Source organism: Furipterus horrens, unplaced genomic scaffold, assembly GCF_987537825.1.
Source record: "Furipterus horrens unplaced genomic scaffold, mFurHor1.1.pri manual_scaffold_4, whole genome shotgun sequence".
Taxonomy (NCBI): domain Eukaryota; kingdom Metazoa; phylum Chordata; class Mammalia; order Chiroptera; family Furipteridae; genus Furipterus; species Furipterus horrens.
This window is the reverse complement of record NW_028327174.1, coordinates 49,264,859-49,288,600: the sequence shown is the minus strand read 5'-3', so window position 1 is coordinate 49,288,600 and position 23,742 is coordinate 49,264,859. Positions and strand designations below refer to the sequence as shown.

Below are 23,742 nucleotides of genomic sequence, written 5' to 3'. Positions count from 1 at the left end.
CATTGCAGGAGGAAAGAGTTTCCCTCCCTGGGTCTGGTTTTCAAGGATCTCTCCTTCACCAGGTTCCTAGAAGAGAGGTTTGGAGAACTGTGGCCCATGGGCCAAATCCAACCTGTCGTCTGTTTGATTGTTTTTAAAATAATTTATTTATTTGTTTGTTTATTTATTTTTAGAGAGAGGCGAAAGGAGAAAGAGAGGGAGAGAAACATCACTGTGTGGTTGCCTCTCACTCGCACCCCCAACTGGGGACCTAATGTGCAACCTAGTCATGTGCCCTGACTGGGAATCAAACCAGCGACACTTGGTTCGCAGGCCAATGCTCAATCCACTGAACCACAGCAGCCAGGCTGTTGTCTGTTTTTATGTGGCTTGCAAGCATCACTGAATTGAGCTAGCACTTTGAGCTGCAGAGAACAAGCCAGTATGTCCCCACTCAAAATGTCCAATTTATGATCCAAAATTAATTAACATACTAAGTGGAAAAGCTCTCAAAGGAAAAGGCAAACAACAGATGCCAATCCCAAAATGATCTAAATGTCAGAATGATCAGACTTTGTTTTTTAAGAATATTTTATTGATTATGCTATTACAGTTGTCCCAATTTTTCCCCTTTGCCCCTCTCTGCCCGGTATGCCACTTCCCTCCAGCAATCCCCCTCCTTAGTTCATGTCCATGGGTTGTGCATATAAGTTCTTTGGCTTCTCCCTTTCCTATAGTACTCTTAACATCACCCCAGTCTTTTTTTTTTCCCCCAATTTTATTTTGCTAGTGGAAATATTTTAGTACCCAGGAGAGAAATACTGTACTTCTGTATGGGGACCTATCAATGGTTTCATCGAATAGGAAGTTCTTGATCTGCTCCTCTGACCCTTTACCTCTCTGTCCTTATAACTTTCCACTTTACTACCTTATTTACTCTATTCTAGCCACACTGGCTTCCCTTTTTTTAAAAAAATTGTTTTTCTATTACATTTGTCCCATTTTCCCCCCATTGCTCTCCCCTAACCCCCCCCCACACACACACATGGTTAGTCCCCATCCTGTTATCCATGTCCATATGTCATTCATATTAGTTCCTTGACTAGACTCTTTCACTGCCCCCCGCTCCCCACCTTCTTCCCCTCCTCTCTCCCCCTGGTCACTGTCAGACTGTACCTTGTTTAGATGCCTCTGGTTCTATTTTGCTCATTGGTTTGTTTTGTTCATTAGTTTCATATATTAGGTGAGATCCACTGCATAGTTTGTTCCTACTGATTATCTTCTTAATCCCTGCACCATTTCCCCATTCTCCCTTTTCCCCCTCCCAACTGACAACCCTCCAAATGATCCCCATACCTATGATTCTGTGTGTGACTGGCTCCCTTTAAGCTTGGGGTCGGTGTGTTTGTGTACATTCTAAGACTGCTGCACGTTAAGTAGTGAAAATCCAGCAATTTCTTCTGCCACCCCAACCCCCACTGGTTTTGCAGCCAGAGGTAACAGGGGTCTATCTTACTGGTGCTGGAACCCTGGGCTGTGTGACCTGGCCTGTGGCTGGAATCACTTGCTCTCAAATTATCACTCTTGTTTGTTCTGCCACTGCCACCACTGCCTGTCCACCCATCTCTGCGACTCTGCCCCTCCTACCCATCTGGATGAATGTGTCTTCTTTAACTCCTTGGTTGTTAAGACTTCTATACAACTTGATTTTCTGATGGTTCTGGGTGTTACTAGTTTTGAGATCTGGTTGCACAAGGAGGTGAAGCATGTCTACCTACTCCTCCATCTTGACTGGAAGTCCAGAATTATCAAAGATTTCAAAGCAGCTATTATAACTATGCTCCAAAAAGTCAGTGCTGTTGAAATTACAGAAGTTTTCAAAAAAGAAAACAAGAATTACATAAAAGAAAAAAATAAAATTTACAATTGAAAATTTTAATAACAGGGATTTAAAAATTCACTGTAGAGAATCAGAATAAGTGGAGATGACTGAAGACAGGGTCATGGAACTTGAAGATAGAAAGTATCCAATATAAACAAGAGAAGGGAAAAACATGAAAAGAATTGAAAATAGTCTTAGAGACCTGTGGGACAGTTTCAAAAGGACCAATATTCAAATTACAGAGTCCAGAGGAAAGGGGAAAGAGATTGGAGTAGGAAAAAAGTACATACATTTGAAGAAATAATAATAGAAAACTTCCCAAATTTGGTGAAAGGCATAAATTTACAGACCCAAGAATCACAGCAAAACCTAAATGGGTAAACTTGAAGAAAACCAATATTAGACACATCATAATCAAACTTCTTCAAACTAAAACATAAAAACAAAACTTGAAAGTGGACAAAGAAATACAATACATAGGGTATCAAAAATTCAAATGATTGCATTCAGAATAGAAGTCAGTGGGATATTTTTAAAGTGACTAATTAGTGGTCCAGATGGCTTGTAAAATCTCTGCTATGGGTTGAAAATCAAATGTGTTTGCATAAAACTGGACGAGCAATTGAAAAAAAAGGAAATACAGAACAATGCACTAAATCTTAATATCTTCTCTGCTTGAAGGATTCGAGAGGAAAAAAAGAAAACGTTTTACTATTCTCTAGGGCATTGATTCTCAAAATGTAGTCCTTATAACCCTGGGGGAGCCAAGACTTTCAGGAAACTATCACAAGATCAAAGCTTTTCATAATAATTCTAAGGCACTATTTACCTATGTTCACATTTACTTTGATAGTACAAAACCAACAACTGGATAAAACTGCTGGCCTCTTAGCATCAATCAAGGCAGTGGTGCCAAACTATACTAGAGGGCACCATATTCTTTACCACCACATACTCATAGAAAAGGGAAAGAAAGTAATTTTCATTTTAAATATCTTCAATGAAGCAACAAAAATGATCATTTTATTAAGTCTCAATTCTTAAGTACCCTTCTTTTTAATATTCTATATGGCAAAATGGGAAGCATACATAAAGCACTTCTGCTGTGTGCTGAAGTTTAGTGGTTTTCTCAAAAAAGATTTTGTGCAGTTGTTTGAGTTGCAAGGTGAACAAGCTACTTTTTCATAAAATGCCATTTTTACTTGAAAGAACAACTGACACACAAATGATGGTTATTCAAAATTGGGTATTTGACAATCTCAAAAATGAACAAAGTGACTCTATAATTTTATATAAAACTACTGACAGGATTTATCGCCAATGATAAAATCAGTCTTTGGAGCAAAAAACAAATAAAATTTTTTTTAGAAGACCTGTATCAGGTAAGACAAGTTTGACATCTTCCCAAGACTTTCTGTTGAGGTCGGTGGTGATATTAACAATTATGATTTTGGATAGTGAGTAGAGAAATGTGTCAGTTTGTGGAAGATCTGCCTAACTCAATGAATTCATATTTTCCAAATTGCCAGTGCATTGCAACTTTACAATGTAAGTTTACAAAATTATGTATGGGTGAAAAATTCATTCAAAGTACAAGAGAGACCATTAGTTTTTAATATAATGGGGTATGAAAATTTCATTGGTACAGTCTCAGATTTCACATTGCAACTAACCTTTAAGAAACAACCACTTGTAGTTTAAGTGTAGTATCAACAAAGAATATCCACAATTATCTAAAAAGGCTACTCAAATACTTCTCCCTTTTCTAACATTATCTGTGTGAAGCTCAATTTTCTTCATATACTTTAAACATGACAACATATTCAGCCTTCAGTAATTATCCAATCCTGGGGATAAATATGAGAATTCACTCTAGAGTAAAATAGCATGAATGAACATAGTGTTTTTCAACTCTTCAGCATTATATTTGTCCTTACAGGGCAAAAGAGAGTTCATAGTGGGGAAAATCTCTATAAATATGATTGATATGGAAAGGCTTTCAGCATAAGTTCTACCCTTACTGTACATATAAGAATCCACACTGGGAGAAACTCTATGAATGCCGGCCATGATTATGGAAGAATCTTCAGGAAGCACTCGCATTTGATATGCATGTGAGTACTAATATTGAAGAAAACCTGTTGTAACCAATAGGGAAAGTCCTTCAGAAGAAGCTTTTCCCTACTGTACACAACAGAATAAAAAATGGAATTCAGTGACTTTGGGAAAGCCTTCAATGTTACTTTGCCCTTTAGGAAACGTATGACAAACCATACCAGAGAAAAGCCCTGTGAATGTAAGCAGTATAGAAAATCCTTCCCCTGTAGCTCTTCATTTACTATGGATAAGAGAGTAGTCAGCAGGAAGAACCCCTATGAATGCAATGAGTGCTGAAAGGCATTTATTGCTCTTTATCCTTTAGCCAACAAAATACAATTCACGCTAAACAGAAATCTTATGAATGTAATCAGTGAGTATGGGGCGATTTCTCTCTCTTAGTTGATAGATAAGCTATCATACCAGAGAGAAATACTGAATGTCTCCAATGCGAGTGACCCTTCTATTTTGCACAAATCACACAACAGAAATACATAAGGAATGTGTATCCCTCATCATTTCCATTGGAGAAAATTTCTTTAATGTAACGAGTAGGGCCAGCTTCATAGGCATGTGACTAATGCAGTCACACAGGGCTCCATGTTTGAAGTTTAATACTGATGTTGCCATCTTAAAAGTCTTAATAATCTTACTGTTGTGTCTGCGTTTTGTAAGTGAAGAAGCCTGTACAGGCCTGCCTCCTGCCACCTCACTGCCTTCTGGGGACAGGTTCTATATATCAATATATATGAGAGCTATTGTATATTTTATATATTATTATATTATTTTTACAGCTAAGTATAACACAAAAAGTCTCCTTTGACACTAACATACACAAGTATGCCAAAAGAGGTACATCTTTCTCTACAAACCCTAAAAGAATTCCATGGACCTGTGGACCTAAGCTAGAAACCTAGATTACTTACCAATACTACAACCACAAGCCAGATACACAGTTAATAGATTAAAAAGCTAATATTACAAAGCACTTAAACTGATTCAGAAGTTATATTCTAAAAAACATAGAATTAATAAAACAACTTTGAGTATTAAAAAACAGAATTCTACTATTCATATACTATAAACTGCTCCAAAACAACAGCAAGTGCTGGAAACAATACCACATATTTTAACCCCCACCCTCGTCACTAAAGAAGGTTTGTCCCTCAACAATCAGATTCCTCAACTAAAATAACATTGGATCCTTGTTGACCTATCAGCTCCTACCTTTATTAGATTTCAGAAAAACTGAAATGCTCTTTCCTTGCCATTGATTTCCAATTTTCCTTAATCGATGCTTGGTTAACATTCCCCTTCATAGTTACTGTCCCACTTATATAATGCCTCCTTCAACTATTAAAAGAATAAATAAAAGTTATTGTTTATACTTATTTCTTAAAAACTGTTTTAAAGACCAATGGGAGGTCCTGCTGGTGTGGCTTGGTGGATTGAGCACCATCCTGTGAACCAGTGTCACCAGTTCAATTCCCAATTAGGGCACATTCCTGGGTTGCAGGCTAGGTCTCCAGTTAGGGACATGTGAGAGGCAACCACACATTGATGTTTCTTTCCCTCTTTCTCCCTCCTTTCCCCTCTAAAAAATATATAAATAAAATCTTTTTTAAAAAATAGGAGAAAAATCTCTAGGGTCTCTATCAAGCTTTAGGATGGGAAGAAGTGTTTTAAATATCAGCAAAAAAGTTGGATTTCAGGATTAGTATCTCCAAAGGCCTTAATTATCCAGAAGAGGGTAAAATCTCCTTCATCTCATATTTCAGAGTCCTAGAATATGATTTTTCAGAAGAAAAGGACCAGACTACAGGTCAAGTGCCAAGTTTGTTGAGAACTATTATTTTGGCACTTTATAAACTTTCAGATACACCTTTCCCCTAATCTACTAGCTGCTTTTATCTAGCCATTCTTCACAATGTCCTCGCTTAAATGGGTCCTTGTTCATGATCCAGTCACCTTAAGATCCTTAAGATACAGGCACCAAGTCTCCTTGTCATATGTCAACAACATCAGTGCCTGTAGATAGATAAAGTTGAAGACACCAGAGTTCTAAAGAAATTGAAATAAATATGTTAAACTACTTCAGCCCTGTCTGCAGTCTCTGAATTTGAAGGGTGGTTTTTTTTTTTTTTTTTCTTTTGAAATAATCTTTATATCCTATTTTTCTGACTCATTAAATAGGAAATAACTTGTATATAGTGTAGGCTCAAGAAATATTTATTGAAATTTAGCACTGATTACTTTTATATTTATGTTACTATCAATGCTCTTAAGTCACAAGAACTAATTAAACAAATTAGATCTAGTACTCATTGAAGTAAGTGAAAATACACATCATGGAGAGCTGTGGGGTATTTCAGTAATAAGATATTAGAGGGACTTCTGGTCAAGATGGAGGTCTAGATAGCCACACTGTGTCTCCCTCCACAACTAAGAAGGAATACAACTACCTCAAAACTAGAGACAACAAGAAGTTCCAGAAAATCAAGCTGCATGGAAGTCCAACAAAGATATAAAGAAAAAATACTGTACTCATCCAGACAGGTAGAAGGGGCAGAGCTGGGGCAGAGAGGAAGCAGTGTGGCAGCGGCAGCAACAGTGGTGGCAGCAGCGGCGGCAGTAGCAGCAGCAGCAGTGACGGCGGTGGCAGCAGCAGGCTGTTGGAAAGTTAAGTCACATGTTTTAAAAAGTAGGGAGGGACACCTGAGGGGTGCTCCCAGCACCAGACCATGGTTCCAGCACCAGAGAAAATAAAGCTTCATTGCTTCTGACTGTGAAAACAAATGGGGGTTGGGGCAGAGGAAGAAACTGCTGGTCTCTCAGTAGAGTCCGCTTATTTAAAGGGCCTCTATGGTCCTGGAACATCCGCAGACCCATCCACTCTGGGAACAATGGCAAGGACAACAGCTAGAGGAGCGCCAGTCCCATATAGAAAGTGGGAGAAGTGCCTGGAAAAAGGGGTGAGTGCTGAGCAAGCAGCATTGTTTCCTCTCAAACCCCTCCCCCACATACAGCACCACAATGTGGTGAAACAGGTTGCCCCTACTGAGGAATACCTAAGGCTCTGCCCCTTACAAGCTAACAGGTGTGACAGTTCTAAGACACAAAGGTAAACAAACACTGGGGCCTGTCAAGATGAGGAGACAGAGAAATATGGCCCAAAAGAGGGAATGGATCAAGATAGGAGAACTAAGCGACAAGGAGATAGCCAACTTGGCAGACGAGGAGGTAGGCAACCTAACATTCTAAGAGTTCAAAACACTGGTGATAAAGATGCTCACAGACTTGACAGATATGCTTAAGTACGGGAAACACATAAGGGAAGAAGTGAAGGCTATGCTAAATGAAACAAAGGAAAATCCACACAAAACCAATGGTGAAGGGAAGGATACTGGGGTTCAAATCAATAATTTGGAACATAAGAAAGAAAAAAATTAGTCAACCAATACAGAATGAGGAAACAAGAATTGAAAATAATGAGAGGCTTAGGAACCTCTAGGACAACTTTAAATGTGCCAATGTTGCAGCTACACAAGCGAGACTGAACACTCTGAAGCAGTGGATAAAGCAAGCAAAGTTTAATTTCAATGCTGGCGGTTGTGCTGAGACCTGAACAAGTCTCCAACAAGCACTGACGGAGAATGGGGATAGAGCAAAGATTATAGGGTTTTGCTCCTTCTCTGGTGGGAAGCAGCTTTGGGAAGTAGGGGGGCAGGACAGAGCTGCAGGTGTCAAGTAGGAATAGGAGTTCTCAAGGCCAAAAGTTTGCAGGGTCATAAAGTTATCTCCGGAGGCAGCAGCGCAGCTTCTCTGTAAAACAATATATCTTCAAAAGGCTAGATATCCTGTAAAATATAACTTTGCAAATGTTATAAACAGGTCACAAGCAAATGGGAGGAGATAGGGATTATGGGAAGAAATGTTGCAGCTGGCGTCTCTTAGCTTGTAAATTACTGAGTGGCTGCAACATTCCTCCCTTCTGAGGCTTTTAGCAGGCTTTTGCTACTTCTTACAGAGAACATCTGTAGCCCCTACATATTTACGTATTTAGCAGACCTCTGCAACTTTTTACAGGGAATATCTGGTGCCCCTACACCAACATTCGAATCATAGGGGTGCCAGAAGGAGAAGAGAAAGAGCAAGAAATCGAAAGCTTATTTGAAAAAATAATGAAGGAAAACTTCCCAAATTTGGGGAAAGAAATACACATACCTGGGTGGGGGAGAGAAATGGGGGAAAAATGGGACAACTGTAATTGAAAAACCAAAAATAAAAAATAAAAAAAAAAGAAAGAAATACACATACAAGTCCAGGAAGCACAGAGAGTCCCAAACAAGCTAGACCCAAAGAGAACCACACAAAGACATATCATAATTAAAATGCCAAAGGTGAAAGATAAAGAGAGAGTCTTAAAAGCAGCAAGAGAAAAGCAGAGAGTTACCTACAAAGTGATGCCTATAAGACTATCAGTTGGTTTCTCAAAAGAAACCTTGCAGGAAAGAAGGGACTGGCAAGAAATATTCAATGTGATGAAAAGCAAGAACCTACAACTAAGATTACTCTATCCAGCAAAGCTATCATTTAGAATCAAAGGGCAGATAAAGTGCTTCCCAGACAAGGTAAAGCTAAAAAAGTTCATCATCACCAATCCATTATTATATGAAATGTTCAAGGGACTTACTTAAGAAAAAGAAGCCCTGGCTGCGGTGCAGAAGTAGGAGAGGTGCCTGGAAAGGGGCGGCATTGTTACCACTCAGACCCCTCCTCCACATACGGTGGTACAACGTGGTGAAACATGTTGCCCTGTACTGACGAATCCCTAAGGCTCCGCTCCTTACAACGTAACAGGAGTGACAGCTCTACCTGGGATGCAGAGGCAAACAAACACAGGAACTGGTTAGAATTAAGAGACAGAGAAGTATGGCCCAAAACGGGGAACGGATCAAGGTTCCAGTGGGAGAAATAAGCGACAAGGAGATAACCAGCCTAATAGATGAGGAGACAGACAAACTAACAGATGCAGAATTCAAAACAGTGTTGATAAAGATGGTCACAGGCTTGATAGATATGCTTGAGTATGGCAAACACGTAAGGAAAGTGAAACAAAGGAAAATCCACACAAAACCAATGGTGAAGGGAAGGAAACCGGGGGTTCAAATCAATGATTTGGAACACGAGGAAGAAAAAAACAGTCAACCAGGGCAGAATGAGGAAGCAAGAATAGAAAAAAATGAGAAAAACTTCCCAAATTTTGCGAAGGAGATGGACATACAGGTCTGGGAAACACGGAGGGTCCCGGGCAAGCTGGACCCAGAGGGAACCACACCAGGACCCATCATGATTGAGATGCCAAAGGTGAAAGATAAAGACAGAGTCCTGGGGGCAGCAAGAGAGAAGCAGAGAGTTGCATACAGGGGGGTGCCTATAGGACTATCAGCTGATTTCTCAGAGGACACTGTGCAGGCAGGAAGGGACTGGCAAGCAGTATTCAATGAGATGAAAAGCAACCTACAACCAGGATGACTCTATCCAGCAAAGCTATCATTTGGAATGGAAGGGTAGATGAAGTGCTTCCCAGACAAGATGAAGCTAAAGGAGTTCATCGTCACCAAGCCATTATTATATGAAATGTCAAAGGGACTTACTTAAGAAAAAGAAGCCCTGGCTGCTGTGGCTCAGTGGATTGAGCATCGGCCTGCAAGCCAAGTGTCGCTGGTTCAATTCCCAGTCAGGGCACATGACTAGGTTGCACCTCAGCCCCCCAGTTGGGGGTGCAAGTGAGACGCAACCACACAGTGATGTTTCTCTCCCTCTCTTTCTCCTTTCCCTTCTCTCTAAAAACAAACAAACAAACAAATAAATTATTTAAAGAAAAAGAAGATCAAAACTATGAACACTAAATGGACAACAAACTCACGACTATCAACAACTGAATCTAAAAAATAAGAACAAAATCCAATTAAGCAAACCAGAATAGGAAGAGTCATGGGTATGAGGATCACTCAGAGGGTTATCAGCCGGGAGAGGGGAGGGGGAGAAATGGGGAAATGGTGCAGGGACTAAGAAGCATAATCTCTTGGTACAAATAGACAGGGGGATGTTAAGAATAATATGGGAAACGGTGAAGCCAAAGAACTTATATGCACGACCCATGGACATGAACTAAGGGGAGTGGTATTGCTGGAGGGAAGTGGGGTACTGGGCAGAGAGGAGCAAAGGGGGAAAAAATGGGACTACTCTAACAACATAATCAATAAAATATACCTTTTTAAAAAGTCAACAAATTCACAACTATCAACTGAATCTAAAAAATAAAAACAAAACCCAATAAGCAAACCAGAATAGGAACAGAGTCATAGATATGGGGATCATTTGGAGGGTTAGCAGCAGGGAGGGGGAAGGGGGAGAAATGGGGAAATGGTACAAGGATTATGAAGCATAATTGGTTGGTACAAAATAGACAGGGGGAAGTGAAGAATAATATAGGAAAGGATGAAATCAAAGAACTTATATGCATGACCCAGGGACATGAACTAAGGAGGGGCGTTGCTGGAGGGGAGGTTACTGGGAAGAGGGGAGGAAAGGGAAAAGAAATTGGGACAACAAACAACAGAATCAATAAAATATACTAAAAAGAGAGAGAAGATATTAGAAGTAATTCTGGGATTTGGGCTTTAGTTGGATAATTAGGGGGAGAATCTAAGGAAGCAGAGGTTCTAGTTTTGGTATTGTCAAAAAGCAGGAGCAACTCTATGGTTATCTAATAAATTTTATCAATATGGAGGGCAAACTAGAGCAAAGGTAAAGTGGTAGTTGCTAAAAAACAATAGCAGTCATTAATTTAGGGGACAGGGAAATCTTTGGCATTTTGGGAAATTTACAATGATCTTGTCTGAAGTGGATGGTCTTGTGAGATTGCTTGTGTCCAACAGGAGGCCAGCATACAGCATAGTTGTGTCAAACGAGTGCCTGGATATTAAGGGTAGGTTTTTTCCTTTCTCACTTTTTCATTAAAAGAAACGTCATATTTGATGTTTTTCATTCAATAATTGTAACAGATAATTTTGCTTTGCTCTTGATGTTGAACTCTCTCCCAGATAACGTGAAAGCTTACTGTTGCTTTACCAGTTGCAGCTTTATCTATTTGATTCCTCCACCTTCTAGATAATAATTAAGATGACCAACCAGAATTGCCCCACTTTCTGACAGATTCTTCCCAAATCTAACAGAGGTCCAAATCACAAAACAATCCCCTTTTACTGAGATGTCCCACAGGTTCCCCGTGGTGCACAGTCTCTTCTGTTGCAACACTAGATCCAACTCTTATTTGCCTACAGGTGTGTTTACTGTTCTTTAGCTTGTGGGCATAGACATCTAGATGTTGACTGTTGTCATGCATGATACAGATATTTTTTCCCCTATACAGATATTTTTTCCCCTATACAGATATTTTTTCCCCTTTCTCTTGACCCTTAGCCATGTTTATGCTATTTTGTTACTGATAAGTTTATAATTTTATTTTTTCAGTGTTATCAGTCTTCTCCTTTGACTGTTTCTCTGTCTTAAATCATAAAAATAGTATTTTCTATTTTCTATTTTCTTTTAATACTTTTACTTTTTTAATGTTTAACTCTTTAATCCATCTAGACTTGAATTTCACATGCAGATAATGAGGACTGAAGTTCTTTGCAAATCTTCAGGATTAAAATTCTTACCCACCAGTTTCTCTGGGCAGCTTTCCTCGACTCTCCCTCTCCATTTCAAGTCTGGGTTAAGAGACCTTGTATTTTGTTCCCATAGTACACACCACAACCATCATCACTTCTGTCTTAGAACAGACTGCTTGAAAGCAAGAGCAGTATTTTATTTATTGCTTTACTTGCGTGTCTAGTATGTTGCTTACATAATAGTTCAATAAAGATTTATCAATTAACCAACTGTCCTCCTTACTTCATTTCCTAGAGAGCAAAAGCCAGATCTTACTTGATGGGCCACTACCTCTGTTTGTTGGTTTAGAATTTTCCTCGCTGGGTCGTTGCCATGGTGACGTGGCGGAGTTTTCACATCCGCAGTATCAGTTCTACACGATGATTGGCTAAGAAATTGACTGCTTATCTCACTTCCCTTCGCATTTTTTCTCCCCGCCTACTGCACAAAACTAAAATCATGCAAACTGCACCAATAATTTCCATTCGGTTTCTCTGAAGCCTCTTTCCTGGAGCTCTGGCAACTTCTTCTTGCCCTAAAGCTGAGGGGACGCAAGCAATGGACTCGAGGGACCACAGGCATCGGACACAGGATGCTGGTGAAAAATTGGTCGCTTTGAGGGGGTAAAAGTGGAAATTTTCCGTCTTGTTGCACACCCCTTTCCTGTACTCTGAAAGCTACAGGTGTCCGATAACCACGTCAAAGGCCTTGACCATCCCACTCATCTTGTGCTAAAGATCAGAGGACACACACCCCCTAAGAGGGACGTCCTGAGACCGGAAGTCCAGAGCGGTCGCTTATGGGAAAAGTAGTCTTGAGAACCCCTGTGTTGTGAGATGGGGCGTGAGAGGCGGCTGCCCCTGAAGATGCTCTTGCAGTCGTTTGCCTCTGAGGGAAAAGACTGTTGTGTTCCTTGTTAATGAGATAGAGAAGAATGAGAAATGAATGAGAGGCTAGCTATAGACGATCTGGGATAGAATTTGGTGGCCTTCTAAAGAACTAGCCCTACTCTCTCCTTAAGCCTTTTTTCTTGAAACTGCTGAGGGTTTCAGAATCTGACTAGGACTTTTACTTTGCTCACCTAAGCATTGGGATTGGAGAGTAGGGATTGTGTTTGGCTTTTGTTTCTTTTTCCCGGAGAGTGCTAACTGGAAATGTAACAGAACCCCTGGGCTGCTCCGATTGAAACAGAACCCACGGGCTGTTTAGTTAGAGGCCCGATTGCCTGCCGCCAGAATCATGACTCTGAATACCAGAGTTTGGTGAAAAGAAAAAGAATTGTTTATTTACACAAAGTCCTGCCCCCCCCCCCAGACCTGGCCAGTCTTAGGAAAGTCAGAAACACCGTTTCCCTACTTCCTAGGCACAGTTCAGCTTTACCAGCAGCTGCCAATCACTCAGTTCCGATTGGGGAGGTCCTTTCTGTGCTGTGGTGCCCTCCAGCTCTCAATGCAGGACCGCCTGGATTCTCAGCCTCCTTGTAAACTGCCTCCTTCCTGCAAACCGCATGGATCTCCTCTCCTTCTCAAAGCAGCCTGGCAAGAGCCTCTTCTTAAAGCCGCCTGGAGACCCCTGCTCCAAGCCAGATGGAGGGAGCCCACAAGAGCCAGAGAGTGAGGGCGTGAGGGCGAGAGAGAGCCTCCTAGAGCCAGAGCCAGCCCAAAATCTGTCCACAGCTGCTTCTCTCTTCCTCCCTGCCTCCTCTCTCCCCCTGCGTCCTCTCACACAGTGGGTGTTGCAAACAGTTCTGACCATTCACAGAACCCTACTAGGCTCTGTCTGCTTCTTCTGTACCAGCTCACAGTCCAAGATCCCTCCCATCTTCCTGAGTCTTGGAAGTAAAGCAGATCTTTGCAACAATGTTTCCAGCCACTAGGCTCCAGGCATGCAAGGGCATCCTGAAAGCTGCTTCCTGCTCCCTATCTCCCAGCTGCAAACTCTGGGGTTTGTTTTTGGACTCCCCTGTTTCTGTAACAGAAAGCCAAATATATGAAGACACTCAGCATGGGTGCATTTCACAAAGAGGCCAGGAAGTATATGGTGTTTAAGTCTAACATGATCAATGGCTCTGGTAGTAAAAGTGATACCTCACTGAGGGACAGAGACTTGGGAGGGAGCAATATATGGTGTGGGTCAAAGGGTCTGTGGGTTCGTTCTTGCGGGTTCCTTGACTCTCCACAGTAGATCTTGGCCAGCTCCCTCATTTCACTGAAGAAAAAAAAAAAACACACACACACAGATAAAGGGCTCTGCCCAAGGTCCCACCACTGCATAGCAACAACATTGAAACTAGTACTCAGGGCTCTCCTTCCCATGGTTTATAACCAGGTGAGCCAATGAAATGTAGAGATTAGCTAGCTTCTCACACCTCTAAGGGTGAGTACTAGGGGAGAAGTGTCAGGGAACAGTGGTATCAGAATCTGGCCTTTCTGCCTAGACAATGGAAGTCTCCTGCTCTTCAGGAATTTGTTCTGTAGCTGGACTATACAAAGAAAATTTATCCTACATGTGAGCCTCAGGAAGAGAAGAATAACTATTTGAATCCCCAGTGACAAGAAGCCTTGGACCTATGAAATTGGTAGAGTGGACATATTCAATTGTATACTACAGTCCAGGCTAAGCTATATTCTCCCTTCCATTTCATGTCCCATCCTCCTCCTAATGATTATTATCAGTTCTAAACTAGCCTCTGGAATGATGGAATTAGAGGATTTCATTCTTTCCTTCCTGGATACCTTTAAATACTGAATTTCTAATTGAGTGATGACCAGAAGCATGAGAAATGGAAAAAGCAAAGGCCTTGGCCTTAGAAAAGCCTTAACCCTAAATGCTATAGCAACAAGGAATGCTCTTCAAGTCACAATCCAGGACAGCAGCAGGGAGTTCTTTTGGTGGAGTTGGCATCATTGAATTCCCAATAGAGAAAACAGAACCATAGCCTCTGACCTAATAGGAGGGATCACAACATCTGTATCTCAGGTTAGAAAAACAGGAAAGCCCAGGTAAGTGAGTGGAAATGTTTCTGAAGTTTAAACCAGATGTAGACTAACAGGAGAGAGAACAGTTTATGAATTCTATCCTTTTGCTCCCACCCAAAGTGTCTTCATCTCACTTTCTGAGAGGCAAATTCAGATTGGGACCACACTAGGGCCCACCAAGAGAAAGTCTTGAAGCCATTCTACCTTTATAGAATCAATTTTTGGTGATTAGATCTAGATTTCAAATTAATAATGGAAAAATACAAAGAATACATTTCAGCTTTCATTTTCCTAGGGTTGCTAGTAGTACCATTTTTGAAACGATGGGCCCTCTTGTAATGCAAAAACCAAATAAGCAAAAATCAGAATATTGCTTATTTCTAGTTACTTTCTTCTTTTCTGGATCATCCACCATCCTGGTTTCCCTCTCTTCCTGCTTGCAGAAATGCTAGAGACTGAAGATGACATGCCCACTTTTCTCACTGTCAGCTCCTAACTTTTTCTTTGATCTTATTGAGAAGATGGCAGGCTAGTTAATGAGTCAGAAATCATAATGCTGGGAAGTGGGGCCTGCCATGGAATTTCTATAATGAAATTTGACAAAAAGCTTCAATGGTAAAGCTAGGAGAGATGATTTTTTGACAGTTTGGAGTGTGTGTTTGCTTATATGTGCATGTATTTCTGGAATATGATTTCAGAGGATGCTAAAAGAGGAGAGATGGTCCTACATATACCATTCTATGATACTAAGCTTCTAAGTCATGAGTTGGCAAACATTTTCTACAAAGGGCCAGATAGCAAATATTCTTTACTTTGCTATCCAGTCACTCTCATAACTAACTACTCAGCTAAATGTGATTTTATATAGCTTTTTTATATGATATGTAGATTTCTTTATCCTGGTTTTTCATTAAAAATTATAGGTAAATAGGTATTCAGGGAGTAAACAATGTAAATATTTTGATGACTGCATAAAATGCCATTCTATTTTGATACATGTTCTATATTCTCCTTAGCAGTTCATCTATTGTTGAATAATTGGATTGTTTTCTTTTGTTGCTGTTGTTATTGGAAACAGTCTGTGATGCAGGTACAAAGAGAATGAAGGTCTTGTTTCCAGAACAGGATTTAATCTGGCTATTGGTGATTGAGATAGATTAGAGAAGTGCACATTAACAGGGTGCCCCAAAGTCAGAGACCAGGTTCTATTGACTAATCCCAAAGTGACTGCAAAGGAGAGATTTAGGATGGGAGTAAAGAGGGCCTTCCAGGGACAGTCTTTAAGTTACATAGCAGGGAGAGCTGGCCCTGGAATTGCCAGGTTACTCGTTATACTCGGAACAAAATCTGCAGGGACATCTCCTGGATGTGTGCCCTTTTCTCACTCTTAATAAATCCCAGGTGCTCCTGATCTTCTTTGGGCTGTCATTTAGGGAGTTCCGCTAGGCATCTTCCTAACTAATCTCCTGAGACTCATCTAGAATGAATGCAAAACTCAAACTGACCTTAACTGATCTGAAATAAAGCTGCCTGTAGGGATTTCCACACTTGGAACCTCTACGATCTTTAAGTAGCAAATGCTAATAGGGCACTGAGCATCTCAATTTGACTACCTTCTCCTCCCTTTAGGCCTATTCCCAGAGACACCAGAAAAGGAGGGAGGATGAGGAGGGAGGATTAGGGGTTCAGTCTGGGCAGAGACTGGCTGGTACCCAAATGCCTCCTCAGAATATGCTCAACACTGTTACTAGGTTTCCCTAGGTAGGAAGTTTGGAAATTCAGAGTCATTTATATTGGCCTATCTGGGATGTGCTGGGGAATGATTTGCATTATAAGTCATTGGAGGTGATAACAGGCTTTTACTTGAGATTATCAAATCTGTAAAAAGATCAGTCCATTATCTGCATCTTTTTTTTCTTTTGGTCAAGTCCCTAAAAAGTACAGCAAATTCATACCCTGGACAAAGGAGACCCTGGACAAATGGAGACCCTAACCCTAGAACTGGAAAATGTTCAGATCATTTCCTCATTCTTTCATTCAAAACACATATTCAGTCTGCTGTGTGTCAAGTAGGGTCTGCGTATTATGGGAGACAGATGAATAAAATATAGTCTTCACCTAAGATAGGTAAGAATCTGGCAGGAAAGAGGAGTCATTCAAAACAATTACTGCAAGAGTTAGAGAATATTAAGTACCTCAAATAAGGCACAAACAGAAATCAGAGGATGTTCAACCATGGGACACTATATTCAAATTTTGACTAGAGAGATAAAATAACAGAAAATATTATAATGTTTAAAAACTTGTTAAGTTTGTCTGCCACATGGTAAAGAAAAGGTTGAACATGAGGCTAGAACAATATACTCCATAATAGACAAAGGTTAGATCTAGTCAGGCATTTGATAACAGTATCCCTTCTAATTCCCATAAAAATCCCAAAAGCTATTTAGATATTAATTCCACTCTGACCAAAAGGAAGCAAACTAAATATCCTAAAATGAATCCTCCTGTTAGCCTAATGATTAATTTTCACAATAACATGTTCAACTAAAATTTACATTTATTAAATTTGTAACATTTTGTCTGCAATTAAATTATTTCAGCTTTTTAAAATTTATTTTATTTTTTAATGCTTTACAGTTCCAATTATTTCTCCCCTTTGCCTCCCTCCACCCAGCCTACCACCCACTTTCATAGTCAATCCACAGCCCTTGTCTATGTCTATGGGTCCTTCATATATTTCCTTAACTAACCCCTTCACCTTTTTTCAAACAGTCCCCCCTCTCTTCCCTCTTACAGCTGCCAGCCTATTCCATAATTCTGTGCCTCTGAGTTCTGTTTTGCTGATTAATTAATTTTGTTCATTAGATTTTTCGTATGAATGAAATCATATGGTATTTATCTTTCACCAACTGGCTTATTTAACTTAGCATGATCGTCTTCAGTTCCATCCATGCAGTCGCAAACAATAGGAATTTCTTCTTTCTTTCTGCTGTGTAGTATTCCATTCTGCAAACATACCACAGTTTTTTGATCCACTCATTTACTGATGGGCATTTAAGCTGTTTCCAGCACTTGGCTATTGTAAATAGCAGTGCTATGAACATGGGGGTGCATAGGTTCATTTGATGTTTGGGGATTCTTGGGCTATATCCCAGCAGTGGCATTGGTGGGTAAAAAGGTGGTTCCATTTTTAAATTTTTTGAGGAAATTCCATGCTATTTTCTACAGTGGTTGCTCCAGTCTGCATTCCCACCAACAGTGTACTAGAGTTCCCTTTTCTCCACATCCTCACCAGCACTTCTTTTTTGTTGTTGTTAATTTATTAATAATAGTCATTTTGGCAGGTGTGAAGTGGTATCCCATCGTGGTTTTAATTTGTATCTCTCTGATGGCTAGTGATGGTGAGCTTTTTTTCATATGTCTATGAGCCATCTCTATAGCCTCCTTGGAGAAGTATCTATTCAGGTCCTTTGCCTACTTTTTAAATTCATTGTTTGTCTTTCTGGTGTTGTGTTGTATGAGTTCTTTATATATCTTGGAAATTAAACCTTTGATGTATCATTGTCAGATATTTTCTCCTATATAGTCAGTTTCCTTTTCATTTTGTTGATGGTTTCTTTAGCTGTGAGAAATCTTTTAAATTTGATGTAGTCCCATTTCTTTATTTTTTCTTTATTTCATTTGCCCTAGGAGTTATGCTATGTGAGATATCTGAAATTTTACTGCCTGTGTTTTCCTCTAGGATTTTTATGGTATCACATCTTATGTTTAAGTTTTTATCCATTTTGAGTTTATTCTGTGTATAGTGTGAGTTGGTGGTCTAGTTTCTTTTTTTTTTTTTCATGTAGCAGTCCAGTTCTCCCAACACCATTTATTGAAGAGACTATTTTTACTCCATTGTGTGCTCATAGCCCATTTGTCAAATATTAATTGACCATACAGACATGGGTTTATTTCTCGGCTCTCTGTTCTGTTCCATTGATCTATATGTCTGTTCTTATGCCAGTACAAGACTGCTTTGATTACAGTGGCATTATAATATGATAATACTGGCCTTGTAAAAAGAGTTTGGGAGTGTTCCCTCTTCTTTAATTTTTTGGAATAGTTTGAGAAGGATAGGTGTTAGTTCTTCTTTGGATATTTGGTATAATTCACCTGTGAAGCCATCTGGCCCAGTGTAGGGGCACCAAACATTCCCTGTAAAAAGTTTCAAAGGTCTGCTAAATATGTAAATATATAGGGGCTTCAGATGTTCTTTGTAAAAAGTAGCAAGGACTTGCCAAAAAGCCTTGAAAATAGAAATGTAGAAAGAAGTGTAGCAATTGGTGATTTACAAGCTAAAAGGACCTCAGCCTCTATCACCTTCCATTTACTTGTGTCCGGTTTATAACATTTGTGAAGGTTGTGCTTTGCAGAATGTCTAGCCCTTTGAAAATAAATTGCTTCACAGGGAGTTAGTCCCTGGCTGAAGAGCTATGCTGCCGGGGAGATAACCTTAGAGCCTTGTGAATTTCTGTTCCTGTTACTGACAAGACATTCCTGCAGTCCTGCCCAGCCCCCTCTTCCTAAGGCTGTTTCCCGCCAAAGAAGAAACAAAGAGACTGCACCAGTATAAGAACCCAGTGTTTAAACTCCATTGTAGGTTGGAGGATATTAAGAGTCCAGCTCAGGGTCTGCCCAACTCCTGGCCATTATTAAAAATCCTTTGCTTACTTTATACACCGTTTCAGAGTGTTCAATCTCGCCTATGTAGCCATAATACCAGGGCTTTTATGTATTGGGAGTTTTTTGATTATGCTTCAATTTTGCTGGTTGTTATTGGTCTATTCAGATTTTCTGCTTCTTCTTGATTCAGTTTTGGAAGATTGTATGTTTCTAGAAATTTACCTATTTTGCCCAGGTTGTTCAGTTTCTCAGCATATAGTTGTTCATAGTAATTCTTACAATGCTTTGTATTTCTGTGGTATCAGTCGTTACTTCTCTTTCATTTTTCGTTTTATTTATTTGGATACTCTCTTTTTTTCTTGGTGAGAACAAGCTCTGGACTCACTGATTATTGAAAAAAATATTAGTCTCTATGTCATGTAATTCTGCTCTGATCTCAATTATTTCCTTCCTTTTACTAGCTCTGAGCTTTGTTTGTTGTTATTCCTCTAGTTCTTGTAGATATAAGGTTAGTTTTCTTATTTAAGATTTTTCTATCTTCTTTTTTTTTTTTTTTTTTTTTTTTTTTGAGCAGAGAACATGCTTTATTGAGGAGTAGATATAGAACAGCACATTCTACCACGTGGGGAAGGGTTCGCTTCTGTAAAAGGCCTTTACCCCTGAAGAAAACCCCCCAGTGAAGTTGCTTTTGGATAAATTTTAAGTGACACTGAAACTGGCAGGGAGCTGAACATGCTTAAAATTAGCTCCCCCAACCCACAGTGAATATAAATAGTGTACAGAGACGACCAGAGAAAGGCACAAATGACCAGAGTCGGGATTGTGGTGAGGGCTCCACATGAAGACAGCAGTGCTGTAGGCGACCGAGTCGGGAAGGGTGACATGTCATACATCAAAAGCTGCCCCAAGATAGCAGGTTATAATGGGCTGGAGCAAAATTAGAGGGAGCATCTCTTCCTTCACTTAAATGCCACCAAAAATAGGAGACCAGAGAATAGGGGGATGGTGGCAAATCCCAAAGAGGAAATGGAGGAGGAGCTCTTGGAAGGGCGTAAGCACTTTAGTCCTGGAGGGAGGGTGAGGCACTGTTGAAAAGAGAAGCAGACCTTCGTGGGGTGGCCCTTCTGCCTCGTTGAGTCATGGGCTGAGATACCTTTCAATCAGTTCCCACTTCTCCAAGGATGTTCAGACAAAATCAGTGCAACTTATGTGGAAGTACAGGTGTGCTACATCAGACTGGTACTGGTGAAAAGGTTTCTGCAGTTAATGAACCAGTTAACATGCAGCATGAAAGGGAGACCTAACTGGAAATTATTTTGGCACCTGCAAACATAAACAGGGGCAGGAAGGAAGGAGGGAAGAAAACATGTACTACTGGGCACTTTCTGGTGAGGCAAAAAGTCCACTCCCTTCCACCAAGACATGGCCCACTGCCCAAGGGTGAACTCAACAAAAAATACAGAATCAACATCTCTTCTCTCCATCTCAGATAGATGACGTGCTATTACCAAGACTAATCCCAGGGTGGGGTTTCCACAGTATTTGGCTCTGGTCATCCTGATACCGATCAAAACAGGTCTTTCCATAAAAATGGAGGCAAATATTTAGTGAGATGATATCCAAAGGGAACAGAACCCTCCCCACACACACACTCAGAAGTGTTACCTCTTCCCTGTCCATCCAGAAAACACATATAAGGAATAATTGGAAAGGTCCCGGCAGTGGCAACTATATTTGGAGGTCTGGTGGACCAGGTGGCAAGAAGCACTATTACAAAGTTTAGAAGACACAACACAACCTCATGGGGCAAGAGAACGTGAGGAGAGATCTGGTGACTGGACAGGCACAGTACCAAACAGAACACCTTGGGTCAGTGCTATGAGGGACCTGCACTCAAGTCTAATATAGATCCCATCCGGGCAACCTCACTGAGGCCGAAACAACAGTTCCTCAGAACCAGCGTCTGCAGTGTACATGAAGGTCGGAGCCAGGACAGTCCTGAGGGGGATGGCCTTCCCAAAGGATACTGTACTTGCCAATCACAAGAGCAACAGAAATGACAGACAGATCCCTAGGGTACGGATTCCTACTGCTGGGGTTCGCTGGCTCAGAGTTACAGGTCACTTTAAGTGCCCTTGGGAGGGGTCCATTTCAAACAGCTGGGATCCATGGTTTTATTGGAGTTGGATCTCTTGGCCTCTTTGGCTATCCACTCATCAATCAAGTCCTGTCTCTTTAAAACTAGGTGTTTTCCTTTCCAATATTTGAGCATCTGAAGGGCTTGCAGAGTGCTGACAATGTCCACAGGATTCACAGCTGTCTCCTGGCTAATTTCTTTGATAGAAATCTCTTTGCCTTGGAAATTATGCAGGTAACGAAGAAGCACTTCTTTCCAGTAACTGCGGTAGCTTATGAGCCCCAGGTCTGAGAGTGGCTGTTCGGGGGAGCCAACTTTTTCTTCCACTTTGGAAAGCAAATAACTGAAATCAATGAGCATCTTGCCATAGCCCTGCCTCATGTACTGAGGCATGGTAAGGATACAGGACACATTATAGTTGAGGAATGAGTTCTTCTCCTTGGAAAAATAGCCAATCAGGTGACAGCCAGTGTTGTCTGCTTCTGTCATAACATAGAACAGAAAGGGCTCCACATCATAATATAATGTCTTGTGGTCCAGAAAAAGCTTGGCCAGCAGGCACAGGTTTTGGCAGTAGATCTTGTTTTTCTTGCCATCCACCTCAAACACGGATATTGAACCTTTGCGGTAAATCTCGTCACCTGGTGGGTGTTTCCACACACACTTAGCCATGTGTCGGCGGAGTATCGTTTGGCTCTTCATGTATTTTAAACAGAATTCACACATATAGAGACGTCCCAGTCGTGCATATTCTTCAGGATACGGAGAATGATACCAAGTATCAAGCTCATAGCGACCAAAAGCAATTGTTTTAATCATGTTGCTCCCCTCTGTGATTTGGCCTTGCAGCCTTAACTTCTCCAAATCCTCCGAAGCCCGGGCTTGTGCTCTTCGGAAAAGATCCAAGTCATACTCGCTAGTCAGGTTTTCCAAAAGAGGTTCCCGGGTATTCCCATAGGTCTGCCTGTGTTCCATATATTTCTCTTTCTGTTCTTTGCTCAGCCCAGAATTTCTTTTCTTCCTGAGTTCAGCAACTTTTTCCTTATATCGCAGCTGCCTCTCTGTTGGTGCCTGATGCCTGGTTGCATGCCTGTTGTTGTCATCTTGCCTGTGGGACAGCATCCTTTCTTCTATCTGCTTATCCCGGCTCTGTGCTCTCACCTTGCATTCATCAGCTGAGAGGTTATGATAGAGTGGGCATCCTGAGATGGAGAAATGTCTTTCATGTTTTCCTGTAAGATGTCCCAGAGAGTTACAGCCTGGTGTAGGACACTTCATATTAAAATTATAGCTTTCGTGGAAGCGACGGCGCTTCGGGCGATGGGAGAGGTCGCTGCCTGAGTCCTTCAGGGACATGTCCTTGGCAATGCTCTCATCATGAGACACATTGGGGCTGGATATGTCGATGTCAGACTCAGAAGGAGGTGCGTTTCCAGTTGGGGTTCGAGGCGGAGACTCATCATGATCAGCTGTATTTTTAGTTTCTCTATCTGAAAAGTCAATCACTTGCTCAGTTTCTGAGCCAGATGAACGAGTCTGCCGAAGAGGGTATTTTTTCGGAGTCACTGGTGTAGGCTGCTGCTGACTACGGGTCACTCTCCTGGTAGAATAAACAGGCTCCTCCGTGCCAAAAGACTGCAAATTTCGAACAGGGCTGGAATCTTGGGAACTCTGGCTCAGCCGGGCTGAGGAGCGGGTGACTCGGGCAGATCGCCGGGATGTGCCATCGCTCTCTGAACTGTCTGTGTGCTCGAGATCTGTAGAAAAATCGGAATCTTCGGTTCCATCTGAACTACTGCCTGCATTCCTCTTCCTTCGCGGCATTGCCGGCGGCTGCGGCCCGACAGTTCCAATTCGGGCAGCGGCGGCTGCAGCAAGAGGAACGGTGGCTTCGGCGGGCTCCGTGGCGACCTCTGTAGCAGTCCCAATCCTGCGGACGATCCCAAGTGCCTCTTGCTTCACAGCGTCTACAACGTTCTCTCTATCTTCTTTATGTAGGCCTGTATTGCTATGAACTTCCCTCTCAGGACTTCCTTCACTGTGTCCCATAGGTTTTAGGTTGTTGTGTGTTCCTTTTCATTTGTTTCCAGAAACTTTTTGATTTCTTCCTTGATCTCATTGTTAATCAATTGATTATTTAATAACATGTTATTCAGCCTCCATGTATTTGAATGTTTTTGAGTTTTTTTCTTGAGGTTGGTTTCTAGTTTCAAGTCATTATGATCTGAAAAGCTGCTTAATATGATTTCAATGTTCTTGAATTTGGTAAGGCTTATTTTGTG

General features: G+C 41.0%; 1 protein-coding gene across 2 annotated transcripts; it reads right to left on the bottom strand.

Moving 5' to 3' along the window:
• Window positions 1-21,024: 21,024 nt before the first annotated feature.
• Window positions 21,025-23,428, bottom strand: LOC150011667 (histone acetyltransferase KAT7-like). 2 transcript variants are annotated; one of them, XM_090273071.1, is made up of 2 exons: window positions 22,622-23,356; window positions 21,025-22,531 (listed from the first exon to the last, which is right to left on the bottom strand). In XM_090273071.1, exons 1-2 carry the CDS (start codon window positions 23,282-23,284, stop codon window positions 21,449-21,451), a joined length of 1,746 nt encoding a protein of 581 aa, XP_090129197.1. In that variant the 5' UTR covers window positions 23,285-23,356; the 3' UTR covers window positions 21,025-21,448. The 2 variants fall into 2 exon arrangements, with proteins under 2 accessions (XP_090129197.1, XP_090129198.1); XM_090273072.1 differs by having other exon boundaries at window positions 21,025-23,428.
• Window positions 23,429-23,742: the final 314 nt, after the last annotated feature.